Source organism: Anastrepha ludens, chromosome 6, assembly GCF_028408465.1.
Source record: "Anastrepha ludens isolate Willacy chromosome 6, idAnaLude1.1, whole genome shotgun sequence".
Taxonomy (NCBI): domain Eukaryota; kingdom Metazoa; phylum Arthropoda; class Insecta; order Diptera; family Tephritidae; genus Anastrepha; species Anastrepha ludens.
This window is the reverse complement of record NC_071502.1, coordinates 108,239,075-108,260,323: the sequence shown is the minus strand read 5'-3', so window position 1 is coordinate 108,260,323 and position 21,249 is coordinate 108,239,075. Positions and strand designations below refer to the sequence as shown.

The following is a 21,249-nucleotide window of genomic DNA, read 5'->3' as shown; positions in this document are numbered from 1 at the left end:
CTTCGATCTCATTAATGGACAAATTGACTGCCCGTTTCTTCTAGAAATAATACATTTTAATGTTCCTTGCAGGAATTTTCGCCGTTGCAAAATTTTTCATGTTGGCTTTAGGAGGACATTAAATAGTTCCAATGCGCCTCTCGTTAGAACACTGTCTGACATTAACTATCTCGCCTCCCTTTTGGATTTAGACTTTTCTAGGGCGAAAGATGTATTTCAAACCCAATTAAAAAATTTCTTTCTTTGTAAGAAATTTAAATAATTACCTAGTATATATTTGTTAATTTAGTTTCCTAAGCTTTAATTTTGTTAATTACTTCAATATAAATACTCTTAGTTCTATGTAGTCTGTAAGAAACTTTGTATTTCTTGACTTACTAAAATGAATAAAATAAATAAATAAAACATGTTCACAGCAAAACAATTGTGCAATTCGTCGTTAATTAGCAGTTCAATTTTCTGTAAAAATATTTTTTATTATATTCGGAATATGAACCCGATCAGGCCAGAATTTTTTACAACACTGGCCCACTGCCATCTAGTGAGCCTGGCTTGGCTAAAAATATTTCCACTGAACCATGTCGTATCCTAAATATAATTTTTTTAACATTTCGCACTCAGCGCCACCTATCGTGTATATTTTTGTTGAAAAGTGCATATGCATGTGTATTCTGAAACCATAGACATATACGATTTTTTTGTCTTATTTATTTGTCTTATAAATAGTCTTATAAAAACATTGTTTTTTAAATGTTAAGATAAATTTCAGTCATGAGGCAGGTAAGGACTATAAACATAGATTTTCTATAGCTCGACTCCAACTCCTCTTAACAAGCAAAAAGACACCCATGTGCCTCTACAGTACCAACAAAATTCATCAAAATGGGGCAAACCTAAGAATTCACGAACACTGGAATTTGGTTTATATTTATTTTTTCTATAAGATTATTGAGCAATTCATTTTCTCAACGTGCACCGAGACTGCCCTGAATGATCCACTCGTTTATTGCGAGTTCTTAACTTATAAAATTATTTAATTGAAATACAGTTTTAACCCCTCCAAAGGGCTTTTATGAATTCGCCGTGTTTTCCTCGAAAAAAGTGAAAAATATTTTCCATGAGCTCATCCCTACTTTGCGCACCTGGCTATCGCCGATAGGTGTATCCAAGTACAGACGAGTACGTGCGCACATACAAGCTGCCCTTTTTGTCTGTAATTTAATTTAAATGCTCCCCTTTCTGTCGCATAAAAAAGGGATTGCGCATAAAATCCTGCTAGCGCTAATGTGCGTATGTGCGCGCGAAGATGTATGTATGTGAGCGTAAGTCTAAGGTCACACGTGTTGTTAAGCGGCATTAAGGCTCTTGGTGCAATTTTCACGCTTCGCTTTCCACTTCGTCGCCTTCACGCATTTTGCATTCGACAATGGAACACCTCTCAGCCATTGATGTTATACATACCAATCTTGTATATGAGTATGGAAAAAGTGCGGTTATCAAAACCATACTGGCACTTATTTGGTATGCTTGGTGGTAAAATTGGTGGTAAACAGAAAAAGCGTAAGGTGTGAAAATATTATGGATTAATTTTTTCACCAACTTAATATAATGATGCTTCTAGAAATATTGAGGAAAATATTTCAAATTGAGAATAAGATACGTAATGTAACTGTGCTCATTTCAATTTGGCATGTATGCAGGATTTTTTGCTCAATTTGTATGGTAGAATAATTTTGCATAGTAGGAGTCGTTTTTGGTACACCATGTCGTATGAGTGATAAGCCATATAACTTTATAAGATGATTTTTGCTTTGCAACTATAGCACCAAGATATATTAATATATATATATATATATATGACTTTTAGGATAACGGTAATATAACGCATACATAGTCGCAGTCACATTGAGCGCATTTCGACCTCGATGAATGGGCCCAGTTGAGCTCAAGTGGAAGTTTTCCGTTTCGTGATGTGAAGAAAATTTTTGTGACAGAAAAAACATTATCTGCTTTCAACGTAAATCTGTAAATATTTTTTTGTTGTTTTGAGAAAAAAAATTTTAAAATTCACAAAAGCTTATGCTGAAACATACACGCTCCTGTATTTGACGGTACACATTTGAATCGTTGCGGAAAAATTTGAGAAGAGTTCTTTTACACACTCCTTCTATGGTTTCCTATGGTTTCCTATATATTTCTAAACTGTCCTCTGAATTATGTCATTCATGCTCAAAATATTACCAAATATTTCCTATTTTTTAAATTAAATACTTCAACATTTTTTCCACTCTCGCTTGGCGCTCCTTAAATTCAATATTTTTTTTCCTCATTCACACATTTCCAATTCGCGTGCGTTTACCTGAGCATTTGAGACCCTGATGATAGATGCCGTAGAGTAGCGAGCCGCAGTGGTCGCAAAAAGTTGGCCCACCAAATGTGAATGGTTCGAAATGATGCACTGTTTGTGGTGAATCCTGTGATGTGCAATTGAAAATCATAGTGTTTTTGTTTCATATTGAAATTTGACAATTTGATTTTGATTTTTTTTTGTTTTTTTTGGATGTGATGAATTTCATTTAAATTGTTTTAAATAGATTGGACATTTATTTTTGCGTAATTTTGTTTTGTTTAGAGGTTTAGTAAATCAAAAGAATATTTTTGAATAATTTTTTTTAATTTTTTATACATTTTTTTCGGAAATATAATTTTAAAAATTTTGTATATAAAGCGTTGTCATGCATTTTTTGTTTTGTTATTACCAGAAGTGTTTTAAAATTTTTTCAAATATTTATTTAATATACATTGTTTTTCGAAAATATTATTTGCAAATTTTTTATATAAAGCGTCATCGTACATATTTTTGGTTTTGGTGGTATTTCACGCAATGCAAATTAAGTAAACATTTTCAAAAAATGTTAAAAATTTTTAAATATAAAGTTTTCAAATTTTCAAAATTTTTTTTGAAATAATAATTTTTTAAAATATTAAAATATTTTTGTTTTTTTATATCAATTAAATTTTATTTTGTTATGTTATCATGAAATGTTATCGTTGTTATCATGAAACATTGCATTTATTGTAGTTTTTGTTGTGAAGATGGTGCATTGTTTGCAATTGCGTGGAGGTGGTTTCGACGTTGATTGTATTTTTATGCGCATAAATGATGACGAAATTTTTTTGAATGCCAAATTTTCAGGTTTTTGAGATTTGTTTTGGTCAATCGTAATTTGAGTTTCGTTTTTTGTAATATTTTAATATTTTATGGCGATCATTTACATATTAAATTTTACAATTTGAAGTTTGTTTTATGATATTTTTTTTAATTTGTTTTTTTGGTTTTCATTTTTATTTTGGAAATTCAAAAATCATAGTTGATTGAAGTCATGAAGTCATTTGCGCGCAGTTGTTGTAAATTAAATTGGCAATGCAATTTTGTTCAGAATTGAAGTAGTCAGTTTTTGTTTTCATTTTTCGTGGCGATGTTGATGTTTGTGTTGATTTGAAATTTTTTTGATGTTATCGTTGGTGAGTTGGTTGATGATTGGTGGTGATGTTGGACGCACAAGACGACACAAGACACGTAAGATATGTTGCAAGTTGCATGCAGCATGTTGTAGTTGATGATTTTGATGTTGAATTGTTGTTGATGTTGTTGTGAAAAAGTATGGAAAACGAGTACAAAAAGAAGACGAAGGAAAAACACATTAGTGAGTTTAAGAATTTCTTTTGAAATAATAAATACTTATAATTACAATAAAAGAGACATTAAAAGCTGAAGATGAATGAGTGAGCGGCCAAGTATGAGATATTTTTGCTTCATATATCGGAGATATTCTTCAGTTTAATTCTAAAATTTCCGCTAGCGTATATAATTGAATGTTTGAAAAAAAAAACTATTAGAGGCTTATTCTATACCAGTTTTCAAAATTTTAATTAGAATCTTTAAAATAAATTTTGAATGCTGTTGGGCGCTTGAGTGCTCTTTTGATTTTTTTTTAATTCTGGTTACATTTTTAAACTTTTTAATACTTCACCAGCGCATTTTCATATGAAGGAGTGTATTTTCAAATGAAAAAATCATAATTTTATGATGAAAAAGAAGTTTTTGTATATTTTTTGTTTAAATTTGTGGGAGTCACAAGAAAGTTTTTTTATTTATATTAGTATAAATTTTTCGGAAATATTATTTGCAAAGTTTTTATATAAAGCGTCATCATACATTTTTGTGGTTTTGGTGGTATTTCACTCAGTGCAAATTTAGTAAGAATTAAAAAAAAATGTTTTTAAATATTAATTTTTTCAAATAAAAAAAAAAAATTTTAAATTTAAAAATTTAATTCTCTTGTAATCTATGTTATTTAAATATGTTTGTTTTATTTTTGTTTTTTTTATTCCAATTAAATTGTATTTAAACGTTTTTTTTTTTACTTGTTGACATTTCAAATGTTTTTGTGCAAATTTTTTTTAAATTTGTTGGAAAAATTTTGAAATTTTAGTGTTTGATGAAAAAGAAATAAAAATTTATTTATTTCAAATTTTTTTATATATATTTTAATATATATTAAGACTTTTTTTATGAGACTATTATTTTTGTTTAAATCTTTCTTTCTTACTTATTAACCATATTTTATTATTATTATTATTTTACAAAGAAAATGCATACTAGAAAACAAATTTATTTGAGTGCCACGTAATGCGACAAGTCAACTAAAAAGTTTAATTTCCCTTTGCATAGAAATAATGTTTAGGATTTACCGGTAGCAGTGGGTTAATATGGAATAAAACGAGTTGCGTGAGAGCTTTAAAGAAACTGTTTGTCAATGCCCTTTTTTGCCCTTGTACGCTCTTATAACGAATGGACGATGCCTTTTTTATATGGAAGAAAAGGCGCAGGAGCTCGCAAAAAAATCTTTGAAAAATCAACGCAAAATTTTGATTGACTTTAAACTTCTACTTTATTATACTAGAATTAATTGGGCTATAAAACTGCATATTCAGAAATTCCCAAGAAAAATTCGAAATATCCTAAATACGCTGGCTAAAAAATTCGAAATGGTGACTAAAATTGCCGAATTTTCATACAATAAGTGTTGTACAAAGTTCAAAACTTTAAGCTATATGGTTTTTGTAGTGTGAATAGTAAATTCTCCACTTTTCAAGTCATCACTGTGCGCTCAAAGTAGAAAAAAGTAGGTGCTTGGGCTTAAAAGAAAAAAATATGGGATTCCCTAAAATTTAATAATTCCAAAACATTTCTGCAATTCTGTAATAATTACTTAAATTTTATAGCATTATAGCTGAAGTATTTAAAATCACTAATCTTCTGAAAAAAGAAAAAAAAGAAATTAAAGACGTTTAACTGACCACAAGCTCCTCTCATTTCTTGTTTATTTTGTCTGATGTGGCAGTTTATAGGTTAGGTTAGGTTAACCCAGCTGGCATTAAGCCGCGCATCGACCTTTTGATTTCTAGCAAACCAAATATAAACTAAGTTTCGAGCTTTGTATAAAATTTCTGAAATTCGGTAAATTTTCATCACAATTTCAAACTTTTTACTAAGAACTTTCGCCAAAATTCGGTAAATTTTACTCAAAATTTATAGGAAAATTTCACGTATCCAGATTTATAGTTTAGCAGAATAAAGTACAAGTTGCAAGTAAAACGAATATCACAGTGATTTTTGAGAATTTTTCGGTTGCGGTTTTGTCCATTTTTTTATATGGAAGAAAACACCTAACACCGTCAATAAAATTTTTTTCAAAAATCAACGCGAATTTTGAGTCAGTTGAAACTTGCACTTTATTATACCAAAATTCAATGATCTATAAAATTGCATGCCCGAATATTTTCTTATACTACTGTGGGCAAAAAGTAAGGTGAATTTATTTGTCAAACTTCGCGGGATTAAAATGTCGCTCTAGTTATTTTTTTCATGAGTTGGCAGCACTGTTAATAACATCTGGGCCAACTTTCATGTGAATGTCATTATCAGTAATATATTTACGCTTGTGTTTACCAAACGACCAAGAGTGCATTTTTCGATTTTTACAATGTCTGATTTGAGTGAGCAGAGAAGTGCCATCAAATTTTGTTTGCGGAATGACATTTCGGCTGCGGAAACGTTTAGCATGTTGCAGAAGGCATTTGGTGACTCGACCATGTCGCAGAAAAATGTTTATAAGTGGTACAAAGACTTCAAAGAGGGTCGAGAACGTGTTGATGACTTGGAGCGCTCCGGACGACCATCGACGTAAACAGATGATCAACACGTCAATAAAGTGAAGGAGTTAGTGCTCAAAAATCGTCGGTTGACTATTAAAGACTTTACTGATATGATCGGAATATCAGAAGGATCTATGAAAACCATTTTGAAAGACCATTTGGGCCTACGAAAACTCAAATCTCGTTTGGTACAGAAAAGTCTCCATTTCTTGGAAAAAAGTCGTCGCGTTGATGTGTGTGAAACAATGCTTTCAGACTATCAGGACAAGCTCAAATGCATCATTACGGGAGATGAGACTTGGATTTATGCTTACGACCCTGAAACAACCGACCAATCAAGCGAATATCGTGCTAAAGGCGAGGCCAGACCGAAAAAGGCACGTCAAAGTCGTTCAAAAATAAAGGTCATGATGACAGTTTCTTTCGATTTTCGAGGTGTGGTGCACTATGAATTCCTTCCACCTGGCCAAACTGTTAATAAGGAATATTATTTGAGCGTTATGCGACGTTTATGTGAAGCAATTCGTCTAAAAATACCAGAATTATGGGCCAACAGTTCTTGGTTTTTGCATCACGATAATGCACCGTCTCACACTGCACTCGTTCTTCGTGACCATTTCGCCAAAAATTCCACGCATATCGTTCCGCAACCACCAAAACCCAAGAGACCACTCCGGGGAACGCGTTTCGAGTCGATTGAGGAGATAAAAGCTGAATCGAAGAAGGTGCTGATGGCTATACCGAAAATGGACTATTTGGCATGTTTCGGGGATTGGAAAAATCGTTGGCATAAGTGTATTTCATCGAGAGGGGATTATTTTGAAGGGGATGAAATTGATTTACAAGAATAAATAAAGATTTTTCATTTTACAACCAAATTCACCTTACTTTTTGCCCACAGTAGTAGTTCTTAATGAAATTTTGAGCAAAAAGTTTGAAGTTTTGATGAATATTAGCCGGATTCTTATAAATTTTCTACAAAGCTCGAAGCTTTGCTGAATATGGTTTTTGTTGTAGTATTTCCTATATTTTTATAACAGAAATAAACAGAAGTTACAAAATAAATAAATAAATAGTCAAAACTTATCAGTATGTGATGCCCGCTTTCTTTTGACGCTCACAGTATGTAGAGTCTATGTGGAAATTTCATTTTATTTCTAAAAAACTATTTCAATACTCAGTTAGCTGTTTAAATTAAGTGAGCTATCTTGGATGTATTTACTTTTATTTAGAAGCATATTTAAAATTCTTGAGCCTCTGCAAGTTCCAAATGAAACAAAAAAGTCTTCGAAGGCTGCGAAAAAACGTGTGAGGGAGATGTAAAATGCTTCGTTTTTTCTCGCACATTTATGTATTCGAGTGTACATCAGTTAATGTATTCTTGAGCAAAGTAGAAAGTTATGTACAAAAAATGTGCCACCATTATTGTTAGTGAGCCACATACGAGTACACACAAATATATGTATTCCCTCAGGTAGTCCTCTGGTTAAATTTTTGGCGCAGAATTTGAGAGAAGACAAAAAGAAGAGGCAACAAACTGCTGATGACAGGCGAATATCTTACGCTGTGCAAGTCACTTTATCCTTGCTGTCGCCTTAAAAAAGCTTAAGTACAGAGCAAAATGACTTGCTCTATAGTTTTCTATAAAATGAAAATAAAAATAAAATAAAAGAAGTTACGTCAACCGTTCTTGACTCAACTTCCGCCTGCTAGCTTGCCGCTGCACATTTGACTTTCTTCGGCAACTGTTTGTGTCATGCAATTGAAAACTGCATGTGCGCGCCATCCAACGTATCACGTGTATCACACATGCTAAACTGAACGATGGCGCAACTTTATTGGAAACAAAAGTCGTAAAAATAAAATTTAAAACAAAACAAAAAAAACCAAATGTGAACGAAATTTTCAACTTCTGTGTCGCATGCAACACGTTTTTGCACTGCACCTGCATGTTTGGGTGTGTGTGCGTGTGTGCGAATATATTTCACTACACATGCGCATTTTCCAAGCGACTGCGCGTTCAAGTAAGAAATAAAAAAAATAAATAAAAAAAGATTATGAAGGAATTGAGGCGAAAGTGCGACATTGGAAAGATAAAGTTGTTCCTGGCAAGGTATATTAAATATATTTTTGTTTTTGCTATCATTTGCTTCCTAAAATAAAGCCATGCCATTTCCATTTTATAATTTCATTGCGTTTTGTTTTCTCTAGAAAGTTTGTGTCTTCTCCCTGCATTTTTATGCCTCAACTATAAGCGTGCAAGAAACTTTCGCAATTCATGATGATGATTTAAATAAGTGTTGCGTGGAAAAAGCAATACGGTTTAGAACAAAGTAAAACTTTTGCAAAAACAAAAACTCGTTTAAATATAGACATAAACACCTACAGTTATTGCGAATGTATAAGTGTGTATCATAGACACATATTTACACCCATAATCGAAAAAATAGGCGCAATATTTTTAACAGTTTTGACTTCCTCTTTTTTGCTTTTATAATTTACAATAATGTTTTATAAAAATATAGTTCATTCTACAACAATTATAATATAAATTAAAATTTCCAGCCCTCTGAAAGATTTATAAAAATTCGAAAAAGTTTCATACAAATTAGAATTTTTTAATCAGAATTAAGTCGTTCCATACGTCCAGAATTTTCAAAAAATCGATTTTTTTTACAGCTTACTATTCTTTATAGTTTTAGGCGTATTTTGGTGGAAGCCGATTGCAAAAAATGTAGATACAAAGTAATGGTGGAAAATGTAACTGCCCGACGAGAGTTTGATGCGCACAGGTAGCTGTCCTTCGTCTGAGGCAGGTGGCCGTTTAAACTCGTTTTTCTCGAAACTACTTTTTCCGGCATGGTCTGCATGATAACTCATACAGTTTTTAATATTTTTTGATGCGGTTTTTTTTTGAATATTCGTAAGCATTTTCTCTATAATCTGTCGAGCCGGATTTTTGATATTTTTATTTAAAAAAATTTATACACATAAATAAAATGTGCCATTTATGACGTAAAACTCATACATTTTTTAAAATACCGTAAATTGCAAAATTTTTCGGAATTCAAAAATCCGGCTCAGACTATAACTACAACTTTATTTGACAACAATTTTTGTACTTTTTACATATCCATCAACTTTTCAAAGAGAAATTATGCAGCCCACGTAGCAAGATTTTTTTCATTGCACTTTGGGCCACGAGATTTTCTATATACTAATTTTTGTAAAGAAAAATTAAAATAAATTTTTTTGTAACGTTTAAGTACTAATGAACAATGTATTCAATTTTTTTCTATTTATTTCTATTGTTATCATTTCTAAAAATAGTTTGGACGTATGCAACCCCTTAAAAGAAAAATTTCTTACCCAGTTCTATGGCTCAAAATTCGGGTTGATTTTTGATAATTTTTTTCCTTGACGGTGTTCCGCATTTTCTGCATATGACGAGCACTCGCCATTTTTTTAATTGTCCAAAATACAATATTGGGTATATATTAATTTGATCAAAAATGTATTTGTGTACCCGTGTGCGGTAAAGAAAAAAATGCACTGGCGAAGTTTTGCGTTTCCATTATCTATACTTTGCACGCAGCTGACGCTTTCTCATGCACTGCACTCGACGAATTACTACATTTGTTTGTGTTGGTATTTACATTGTCTGCTGCACTCGTGTGTGTGTGTATTCTTACTTGTTGGTAGAGTGTAGTAGGCTTTCAAGTGCCATTCTGTTTTTAAGGACTGCAAATGGAAAACTACAAAAATGCTATTTGTACGTATGCCTATACAGGGTGAGTCAAATGCAGATATTGGTTTTGAGTGATGAATTCAATTTGAGAATGAGAACTTTTGCAGACTAAAAATCCTTATTGACAGCCAGTACTATGCCTCTGTGGACGAAATGGGTAACCCCAAATTTTAATTTCGATGAGAAAGAAATTTTCATCGAATGTCAGCTGCTGATTCATCAAGAATATCACGAATAGTGTTCACAAATTCGTGGAAATTGTTTACATCGATAAAAATGTGGCTGTTGTGGTCACTACTGCACCCGCAGTCTAAGAATAGGGCTCAGCCTTATTGATTCAGCATTTGATGAAAATTTTGAGCAAAGTTCTCAAATAATACAAAAAAATAGTCCAACTGACTTAGAAATTGCGGGAAGTAAACCTTCATTTCATTTTAACCTGCGATTTTGAGTGTTAGAGCCGCTCAAAATGAACGTTAAATTTCGTCTGAAAAATAAAATTTTCTGTCCGTTGTAATTTCTCAACAATAGCTCAACGTCTATGCTACCAAACCGAATTGTCGCACGTGGAGATTGCAAAACCTGCAAGTGACTATTTAAAGGCCAATGTATCTGCAAAGAGTGACAGGTTTGATTTTCGTAGTCTTTGTCGAAATACCTTTTTGGGGAGTGGTGAAGAAATTATGATACGAGTTCAAAAACGTTGAAAGAGGAAGAGGAATGTGGCGTTACTTAGCAGAACTTTGCTCCCCTCAGAACTACATACACTCGGTTACAGTAAAATCGATTGAATACCTTAGTTATGGAGCTGCAAAAATAAGTCAATTAGGAAAAAATTTTAGTTATGAAGAAATTTACTTATGCACAAAGAAAAACCCCACAGATGCTTACGAAAGTAGTATATTTAGTTACTATGTACTTTTGGTCGGGAAATACAGTGATTTTTGAGCACTGTAGTTTATTTTTTTTTATTTCGCAAAGTTTTTTTTAGTCTATTCAGTCAAAATACAGAGTTAGTGAAGACGCTCAGCGCTCAGGTCGGCTATTAAAAAGGTGTTCTGAAACATTGTCGTAGAAGTAAAAGGTTGTTGTGTGAAAGAAAGAAACCACAGAATTGGCTTGGACATCATTTATGGCCCTTTGATTATCCCACTTGCCTTTCTTGCGACTGAAAGAGATTTAGTAGAAGCCCTAAACATATCATTGGACAGTGTAAGCAATATTTTGATTGGTTTTGATTTTATTGGGTTTCAGAAAGCTGTGTGCACAATGGATGCCGCATTCGCTAATAATGGAATAAAATACCATTTGAAGGCTACTTTCTCAGCTACATTTTGTCCATCGATTCTATGATCCTAAACCAAAGCAAGAGGCTAAAGAGTGGTGTGAACCTGATACATCAGCTCCGAAACGCGTTCGTGTCCAGAAATCGGCCAAGAAGGTGTTGGCGTAAGTTTTTTGAGATGTGAAAAAAATTTTGTTTCGGGATTACTTGCAAACTGGTAACACAATAAATTTTGAATTCTATTGCGACATTTAGTTCAACTGAAAGAAAAAATTTCTGAGAAAAAATAGTCAGTCTGCAAAGGAAAAAAATTCAAAATTTTTTAATGCATCATCTCACAAGAGCATTTTGACGATGGCCATGAATTAAAGCATCCACTGTATTCACCAGACTTCGCCCTTAGAGACTTTCATCTGTTTCCTAACTAAAAAAATGTAATCTATGCGTGGACAACATTTTTCAACAAATGCTGAGGTCATAACAGCTGCGGAAGCATATTTTGCAGTCCTTCTAGATTCTCACTTCAGGGATGGATTTGATAAATTGGAATCTCATTGGAACAAGTCTGTTGATGTTCAGGGAGATAATACCGAATAATAAAGTGCATCTCAAACCATAAGTTGGAGTTTTTCTTATCGAACTGCAAAATTTATTGAGCAGCCTAGTGTGTAATTCTGTCTTAAATTTAATGGACTAACCATTGGATACCCAGGAAAATTTAAAAAAAAGCTCCCAAATTCTTATTTTATCGAAATTTGCCAAATATTTTTAAATTTTGTATAAAGTTCGAACCTTTTCGTTATATTGCCTTTGTTGTGGTATGAAATATATTTCTATATAAAAAAAGTGATAATAAAAAATATGTAAATAAATTGTCAAAACTTGTTAATAAAGTATGTGGTGTACACTTTATTTTGTCGCTGCCGGTATGTATGTATGTTTGTGCTATGTATAAGTACTACAAGTATATGTTGTGAAGTTGCATGTATGCGTGCAAGTGTATAATTGTGTGTGTGGGAGTTTCAAAAGCGGCGTGTGCAGCACAAGAAGAGATTTTATTTTATATATGCCAACTTTTTTTTACAACTAATGCTGCTATAACAAATGACTACCTACGAAATTTTTACTCACAAAATGGCTGCATAAATGACGCTAAATCTTTGGTTATTACTTTTCCTCATAAAACTACAGCTTTTCAATTACTGACCCTAAATGACTCTAAAGAATGGCTCTAATGAAATACGCATAAAATAAAATTGATTCTAAGTGATTAAAAATGCGCTCATGATTGCGAAAATATTTGCTTAATATTAAATGAAATCATTATTAATAAAAAGTATGCATAATAATAAAAATAGTATATTTAGTAATTTTTTAAATGCTTCTCAAAAAAAGTTTAAAGAAATAAATTATGCATATTTCAGTTTCTTCGTTTTCGTACTTTTCAATTTCTTTTCTTATTTTTTTAGAAAAACTTACGGAATCGATTCCTTTATCCTTGCCCGGGCATATGAATGTGACGTACTCATGACAGCGCTTGTGCACAACATACGAGCAAACTGCAAAAATAGTAGAAGTAAGAGGGAGAAACGACATAAAAAGTTAGTGATACATGAAAAGTTGAAAACGCTGCAGTGCCTGCTGTCCTTCGTCAATATTAAACTGTGGACAAAAGTTTTGCCGCAGGCGTTTCTACAGTAAAGTCAGTTTGCTGTGACATGTCCTAAACTGTTGCGAGCAACTACTACATACAAATGTACACTATATATACCAATATATCAGTCTAAGTAAGTTTGTGTGTAAATGCGTTTCGGATAGATCTCAATTCATAAGTCCATTATGGGCTATACTGTGCGTGTATTGCATTAGACTGTCACCGATAGTTGGGTAAAAGTTTAAGTGATGGCTGCATATGCCTCTGCAAGGAAACTATTTCAATTGTGTGACTTTTTTGTTTGTTCGTAATCGCTTGTGTCTGTCATTCAAGTAGAACATTTTGCAATAAATGTTTTGAACTCACCTTGACACTGAAATCCTTGTTTGCCAAAGCCCCTGAAAGTTTAAGAGCGAACGAGAAAGAGAGAGAGGCACAGAGAGATAGAAAAGAAATTATTAGTGAATTTATATTTTTATTCACAATTTAAACTTTGATTTTAATAACTATGACGTAAATATGCAGAATAAAGATTTTTAATACAATTTTTGAAAAATATTTGGAATATAGTTGCTGATGTGAGAAAATTGTTAATGTAAAGTTGGCAACGCAATCGTTGGTAATTTGTCGCAGTACGATAAAAATTGAAATAAAATACTTATACAATGAAGGCATTTTAATTTTATTTATAAAAATTAATAATAGTATGGGGAAAAGAAATCGATTATATTCTCGAGAGATGGCTGTAGTGATATAGGGCCCGACATCTATCGTTACGGATTTGAACTAGGTATTATTTGAAGAATGGTAACACTTAGCTGTCAACTGATTTGACAGAAAATTAGTTTTATTCTTCCGCTGAACGAAAATGGTTGTGCATACGCTCAAAAGAACGCTGGGAAATATTGCGACATTACTTTGAAAATCATGGTAATGTTGCAGAATGTGTACGAAAATTACGTACGGCAATGGGAAGAAGAAAAGCACCGAATGAAGCGTATGTGCGTTACTTTGCGAAAAAAGTATGAGAAAAGTATTGACAAACCAACGCGTGACCGACCAAAAACCGTGCGTACACCCGAAAATATTGCTGCTGTGGCCGAGAGTGTTCGTGAATCACCAGGAACATCAGTTCACCGTCGTTCTCAACAATTGGACATTTTGGAGACATCATTGAGACGAATTTTGTGTAAAGACCTTGGTATAACGCCGTACTGCTGCTGCTAAGCCGTAAGGCTGCAGCTCCCACTCACCCAGAGATGATATCACTAAGGTGATGAAATTCAAAAAGAAGTTCAGAATTTAATTAACCAATAAGTTAAGCTGAAGTAGATCTGCATTTGAAAAGAAACTCAAGGACTGCACTCTGCACTGGTACGCAAACGGCTTCAAGACCCCAGAAGGTATAGGCGCTAGAAAGTACGGCCCCAGAATAAAACGGTCTGTGCCGATGGGCAGTTTCTCAAGCATCTTCCAGTCGACGATGTATGCCATTTGTCTATGTGCAGTGGTAAACTTAGACAGAAATGTCCGAAATGAGCGAATTGCCATTCTGAGTGACAGTCAGTCAAGTGGTATTCATTCTCACTGGTACTTGAGTGTACCGAGAAACTTAATCTACTAAGAATGGGTTACATGACACAGGGAACTGACATAACTGAGAACGTAATAACAGACGCAATGGCGAGAGTGGCTGCGGCCTCGCCTTTAATAGAACCCGAGCCCTTCCTTGTTATGGAACAACACACCATCAAGGAGAAGCTCAGGAGTGAAGAGCAAGGGCTCAGGGAGGTTTGCTGACACCAAACTACGGGGCTACGCTAGGCGAAATCTTTACTGGGAGGGTACAACCAAAAGAGGGTTCTCTCTTTTAGGTCCATACTTCCAGAGCAGCTCGTGAGCTTTTTAAAGTGACTTTTTATACTTCGGATTCCATGTTTTCTGCTTACATATATTTCTAAAGCTCTGAAGTTTAGTTGGTCTGCAAAAAAAGCGAAACAGAACCCCAGGCTTTTCTCGCATATCTCATTATCCACATCGCTCGCTCTTAGATCCGGCAGGCATGGCGTTCTCCTTAAGGCCGTCGCCTCTTTTGAAAAACAAAAATTTTCGAGGCAAAACAAAGCAAGAATTGAGAATTTTTCGAGTTGGCAGTCACAGATATAGCCGGTTTTACTGAACCGACCATTTGGAAACATAATGTTTTAGTATTTTTTATAACCTATAACCTGTTTTTTAACCTTTTTTTAAAAAGGGGTCAAAAAACGGGGTTTCATCTTTGAACGTCCGCCATTTTGTCAAATTTTTTTTTTTAACATCGTAGATCACAGGATAACGAGATTCATACCGAATAAGAATTTTGTTGTTTTTTTTGATTTCAGACACCGTTGAGTGCCAGAATCCGTGTCGCCAGCGACATACCATTTTTAAAAATACAATTTTTTGAAGGCAGACAATTCTTTGAACGAACCTCATATGGCCACAAAATTTTTTTTATTTATAATGTTTATTAATGGATCAAGAAATAAGAAGTAAGAAATACTCAAAACAAAAATAAAAAATATATTTGCGTTTCCGTTTTACGCGCTTTTAAAGAAACACCCAAAAACACCATTTCAAATGAGTCGAGGACCTTAAATGATATTAAGGTGGGCAACTGGTAGATGTGACTTATCATATATTGCATCAAAACCATAGCGGACGTTGATTCTAATACTCGAACCGTCTTCCGACGAAATATGTACTTGACGGTGCTAGGCTTTCGATGCTGCTTTCTCGTGAAAAAAAGAAAAATCTGTATTTCTAAAACCATTCCTATGTACTCCGTGCTCATATCTTAACTCGACTTGTGTGACATATTACATGATTTAGAATTTAGAGTTGAAGTAGTGCAAATAAAGCTAAAATATTAAGCGGTCCATAAAAAAAGCGGGAGTCATTGAGCCTTCCCGACTCTGGTTGGAGTAGTCTGGACTCTGACATTAGCTAACCACCTATTCTCAAGAAAATCAGTATTATATTTGAAAAGTTTCGCAAGATCTGAAAGGCCGATCTCGCCAATTAATACTCTAATACTCAATGCAGAATGACAGTTGATAATTTGCAGAGTCACAAGCAAAGTCACAAGCAAAGCAAACTCAGGCCACCAACGCTTGTCGTACCTTAAAATTATCAACTGCATAAAATATTGAATTAATTTTACAGCCGATATTAGAGAGAATTGCGTAAGTAAAATTACATTTTTCAACCACAAAGAACTACATCCCCACTTATTAGAAAATTCACAAAGCAAACAACGATAAGTGCCCCTCTGAAAGCCAAATAATAAGCACAATAATGACAGGATCAAGAAGGTGGCAAGGACGCAGCCAAGCAAGACTAAATGTGACCATTTATCTGACTCGCCTCATAATAAGCGGGCTACTAGGTGCTAGATGGCTAATAAATGTAAATATTCTCAGCTGACCGAAAACTTTGTAGCCGTCACAGCGATGTTAAGCCAGCCATGCAGCAAAAGCGAACTCAAGGTCATAAGGCGAAATGATGGTTACCTAAAAGAATATTAAGCAAGAAAATTGTAAAGTGAAATATGCCAGAAAACTTGTTTCATGGCAACACTTTAAAGCCAAGTAATAGTTGCGTAAAGCTACACTTTAACGGTCATTGGCACTAAAAATTTAGTGCGTTAATTAACTTTGTGACTAGCCCAGCATATAAATGCGTTTTGCGGCAACAAAGTTTGTGCGCCTAATGCTTGTGCTTGATGTTCAATGAGGCGAAGCGGAAAAAAGAGACAAATTGTCAGTGAACTTGGAGTAGGCGGGTCAAGTTCACGCAGCCAAATTGGCACCAAATCGGCAATGACCTTGATTCATGAACTCGCTGACGCGAAGTTGACTGCTAAAAATATGCATAAAGTTTATTGGAACGCAAAATAAATATGTTTTTACTATGCAAATTTTTCGCATGCGCGTGAGTCAAGCATTAGCGTTGAGCGATGAAATGTTAGCTGCTTCTGAAATGGTAATTTATTTAATAATATTTCATAAACTTTGTGCTACTTTGAATTTAGTTGGTATCATCCAATGCTGGAAATCGAGGTGGTATTGAAGAGGGTAGTGGTAAATTGATGTGAGTGGTTCTAATGGAAATATTACATATAATTCCTTAAGATTAATGTGCGCGTACATTCTGTGAACAGATTTTATTACGGATTGGCTGTTTGTGCACTGCGATCTGAAGAGATCTATTGCGCAGATGAACAGATTTTATGAGACAATCTTGTTCAAAGTAAGATGGCTTCCCAAGACTTCTAACCTAACTCGTTGCGCTTATACTTATACTTATACTTATACTTATACTTATACTTATACTTATACTTATACTTATACTTATACTTATACTTATACTTATACTTATACTTATACTTATACTTATACTTATACTTATACTTATACTTATACTTATACTTATACTTATACTTATACTTATACTTATACTTATACTTATACTTATACTTATACTTATACTTATACTTATACTTATACTTATACTTATACTTATACTTATACTTATACTTATACTTATACTTATACTTATACTTATACTTATACTTATACTTATACTTATACTTATACTTATACTTATACTTATACTTATACTTATACTTATACTTATACTTATACTTATACTTATACTTATACTTATACTTATACTTATACTTATACTTATACTTATACTTATACTTATACTTATACTTATACTTATACTTATACTTATACTTATACTTATACTTATACTTATACTTTCGGACAGAGAGCCGCTACACAAATATTTAAAATTGTAATATGTAGAAATTTTTCACCTTAGGCCTCTAAGTGTGTCATGTTCAGAGTATCAGCGCATGTCTTAAGCAAAAAGCAGAAAAATCGATCTTTGAGTTTTATACAGTTCCACGACCCCTTAAGGGGCTCGCTTCCTGTCTCAACCATTTCGATAAAATGTTTATTTAGCTCAACAATACAATTTAATTTTAATTCAATTTTGTACTGTTTTTAAATTATTTTGTAATTGTTTTAGCTTATTTTGTGTGAATTTTATTTTCAATTTGCATTTCATTACTTCATTTCATTAATATAATTAGTTTCTTATTTCATTTTATCTTATTTTTTGCATATTTTTCTATTTCCTTATTATTTTATTCTCTTATATTTTTATTTTCTTATTATTTTATTTTATTTCTATTTTTATTTTCTTTTTCTACTTTTTGAATTTTTTTCTCTTTAACTCATTTCTGTGCGCTTTAGTAGTGTAGTGGCCTATGTCTGTGTATTAAGTTTTTTTCATCTCTTCCAAGTGTGGCACTTAAAATCTTATCATTTGGCTTTTTATCACCACCAACAAAAGCGAGCGACACCTGCATTGTGTGCGCCCTCATTTCATTTCCGCTCTTTCTACATTAAATGCTGTCTGCCACGTGTACCTGAGTTACTTACGGATGCAGCAACAATGTCAGGCCCAAGAACATTCACGCTCATTCATACGTGTAGAAGTACAAGTGCTGACATTTTCTCTCTTTAATTGCACACTACATTGTTTATGTTTATGATGTGTGCACTCATATGCACATTGTTTTATTTTCTCATACGTGTTGAGCTCACAGAAACACCTTTCTGGTTTTACAAAAATTGTGTATTTTTGTTGTTTTCCTGGCCGATGGCTCAGTTCTTAAATGATCGCACCACTAAAGGTAATCATGAAGGGCGTACACCGTGAAATAACAAGTTATATGTAGAAACTTGTGTAATGTCTACCATCGCTGAAGTAGCTGGGTATGCTTGTGCAGGATAAATTGGTAGTATTTTCAGAGAGAATATAAAATATCAAAAAGTTTTTCTTAACACCCTAAACGTTTCTCAAAAAAACAAACCCCCAGTTGAAGTCTAAATACGCTGATGTAGCTTAGCCAATGATTTTGAAATATGATAATTGTCTTCTTTAAATATTTGTGCTCTGAAATGTGATGTAATACTTTTGGTTAAGGCACTTTTTATTGGTAAAAACAAATAAAAAGAAAATATAAAGATTTGAAGAAACTTAAGAAATGGTTAGTTGCCGTATTTCAGAGCACTCATGGGCGACACTTGACCGGAAAAAAACACAAGGTGAGATACTTTCTGAAAAGAGAAATGGTGTCTACTGGTATTGGAGTGCTAGTAGAGCAATATTTAATAGATGGGTAAGTAAAAATGCTGCGTAAACCTTTTTTAAGGTGCTACAGAAACTAAACTGTAAAAAAAATTAAATTATTTCACATCTCGGCTTCAAAGAATATAATTTTTAGCTAATTCAAACTCGGTGGCTGGATTTGTCAGGACCACTGGATGATTCAAGGAAAATTCTCAGAAAAATATTCGGCCCTATACGATTCGAAGACGGTACATCCCTTCTACGGCATAACCACGAGCTCAGAGATTTAAACGCGGGACGAGATGTAACGCGGCTTATAAAGTCGCAAAGATTACGGTGGTATGGAAACGTTCTAAGAATGAGCAGCAAAAGAGCGACCAAAAAAGTCCTGAAGGAGCAAGAAAGAGAGGCCGGCCAAGGCGACGATGGTTGCAAGACGTATGTAAGATGAGAATCTCACAACATAAAATGAAAGCGGACAGTCGAGAAAAATGGATACTTATTGTAGAAGAAGTCCGCCCCGGACTGTAATGCCAATATGATGATGATGGTTGATTCACGGGGGAATAATTAGTCAAACTATGGCAATGTGGCTGCACCTCTGGCTAATAAGTAATATTGACTTCAGCCACATTTACCTAACCTAGCCTAACTCTTCTAAAAATGAAATGTTCAATATTTTTTTGTTTGCGCTCATATAGAAAAAAAGCAAAGGCATGTCCTAGTCGTACTAAGGAGGAGCGTTGATGTTTTTGGGGTTCAAATACTAGGGTTGGGCACAAAATACCTATCGAAATGTTTTTAAAACCGCATTTAAGGTCCGATGAGTTTACATATTCAGAATGGGTATTGGGTATATGAGAAGAATCAAAATACCCGCTAGGTGGCGCTGTGACGCAAATAATTCTAAAAATCGTAGTAAAAGATAGATTTAAATCACTATAAAGAGATGTAGGTATTAGTTGCATGAGAAGTAAAAATATATTCGCTAGATGGCGCTGAGGCCCAAATAGTAGATTTAGCTCATGCTCCATTTATTGTCAAATAATAAAAAATGGTAGAGTCGTAGAAATCGGCAGAAAGCAATTGGATTGAGTAACACATGGGCTGAAAAGTTCCGGACCTAACACAGAGATGTCACTAGTTTTATGGCATTTACTTTTTCAGTTAGTACTGAACTTAAAAAGACAGCTGTCAAAATTTCATGATATTATTTTCATTAGTTCGTGAGTTATTGTGCTAAGAGTGACGCTACTTTTGTTATTTTGAAAACAATAGATCAAAAATAATTTCTTGTTTTAATTTCACTGCTCTTGATGAGAAAAAATAACGTTCAAGTGAAGCAATGGCTTAAAAAGTGTTATGGGGACTCCGCTGCATCAGAAACAGTACTGAAATGATGGCATGCTGACTTCAAGAGTGGTCGTTGAGACACCGATGATGCACAACGCAGTAGACATCCAAATGAGGCAGTAACACCGGAAAATATAAAAAAAATCCATAATCCAGAAAATATATAAAAAAATAAAAAAAAAATCCACAAAATCGTTTTGAGTGATCAAAAAGTGAAGTTGCGTGAGTTAGCTGACAACAAAAGAATATCAGCATGCTTTATATTGCATGAGCATTTGACTATGGGAAAGCTCTGTTGCAAGTGGGTGCGTGTTTGTTCACTGTTGACCAAAAACAAGTCAGTCAGAAGTCAATCAAAACAATGGCAAACTCATCCACCGTATTCGCCAGTTTAGGCTTCCAGTGTTCCAGCGATTTTCGCAGTCCTAACAAAAGCTCGAATGAAGAGGTTGTCGCTGAGTCCTATATTGGGGCAAAAGATAAATCGTTCTACACAAGTGGTACTGAAATGTTAGAGTGACGCTGGAATGATTGCGTTGTTCTTAATGGAAATTACGTTGATGAATAATGCTAATTTTGAACAAAAAATAGAGGAAGGCTGGTTTTAATTTTGTAGAGCAAACCGTTGTGCCATACCCTGTCAAAAACTTGGTTAATGTCGAGGAACGCTGCTGTACAGTATTTTTTTGTTCGAATACATTGTGAATGTATTCAACAATTCGATGAACTTGTTGCATAGTGCTGTGTTCTCTTTGAAAACAAAACTGATGATTGGGTATTCTTTTTCGTTCTTGGACG

The 21,249-nt window shown here is 33.7% G+C and overlaps 1 protein-coding gene across 1 annotated transcript in view; it reads right to left on the bottom strand.

Annotated features, from left to right (window-relative positions):
- LOC128868721 (protein kinase C, brain isozyme-like) overlaps positions 1-21,249 on the bottom strand; it is a 106,810-nt gene that overhangs the window by 73,768 nt on the left and 11,793 nt on the right. The window contains exons 2-4 of the mRNA XM_054111146.1: positions 13,276-13,307; positions 12,735-12,814; positions 2,360-2,474 (exon numbers count right to left, since the gene is read on the bottom strand). Of these exons, the coding sequence (XP_053967121.1) occupies positions 2,360-2,474; positions 12,735-12,814; positions 13,276-13,307 (227 nt within the window). The remainder of the gene's footprint in view (positions 1-2,359; positions 2,475-12,734; positions 12,815-13,275; positions 13,308-21,249) is intronic.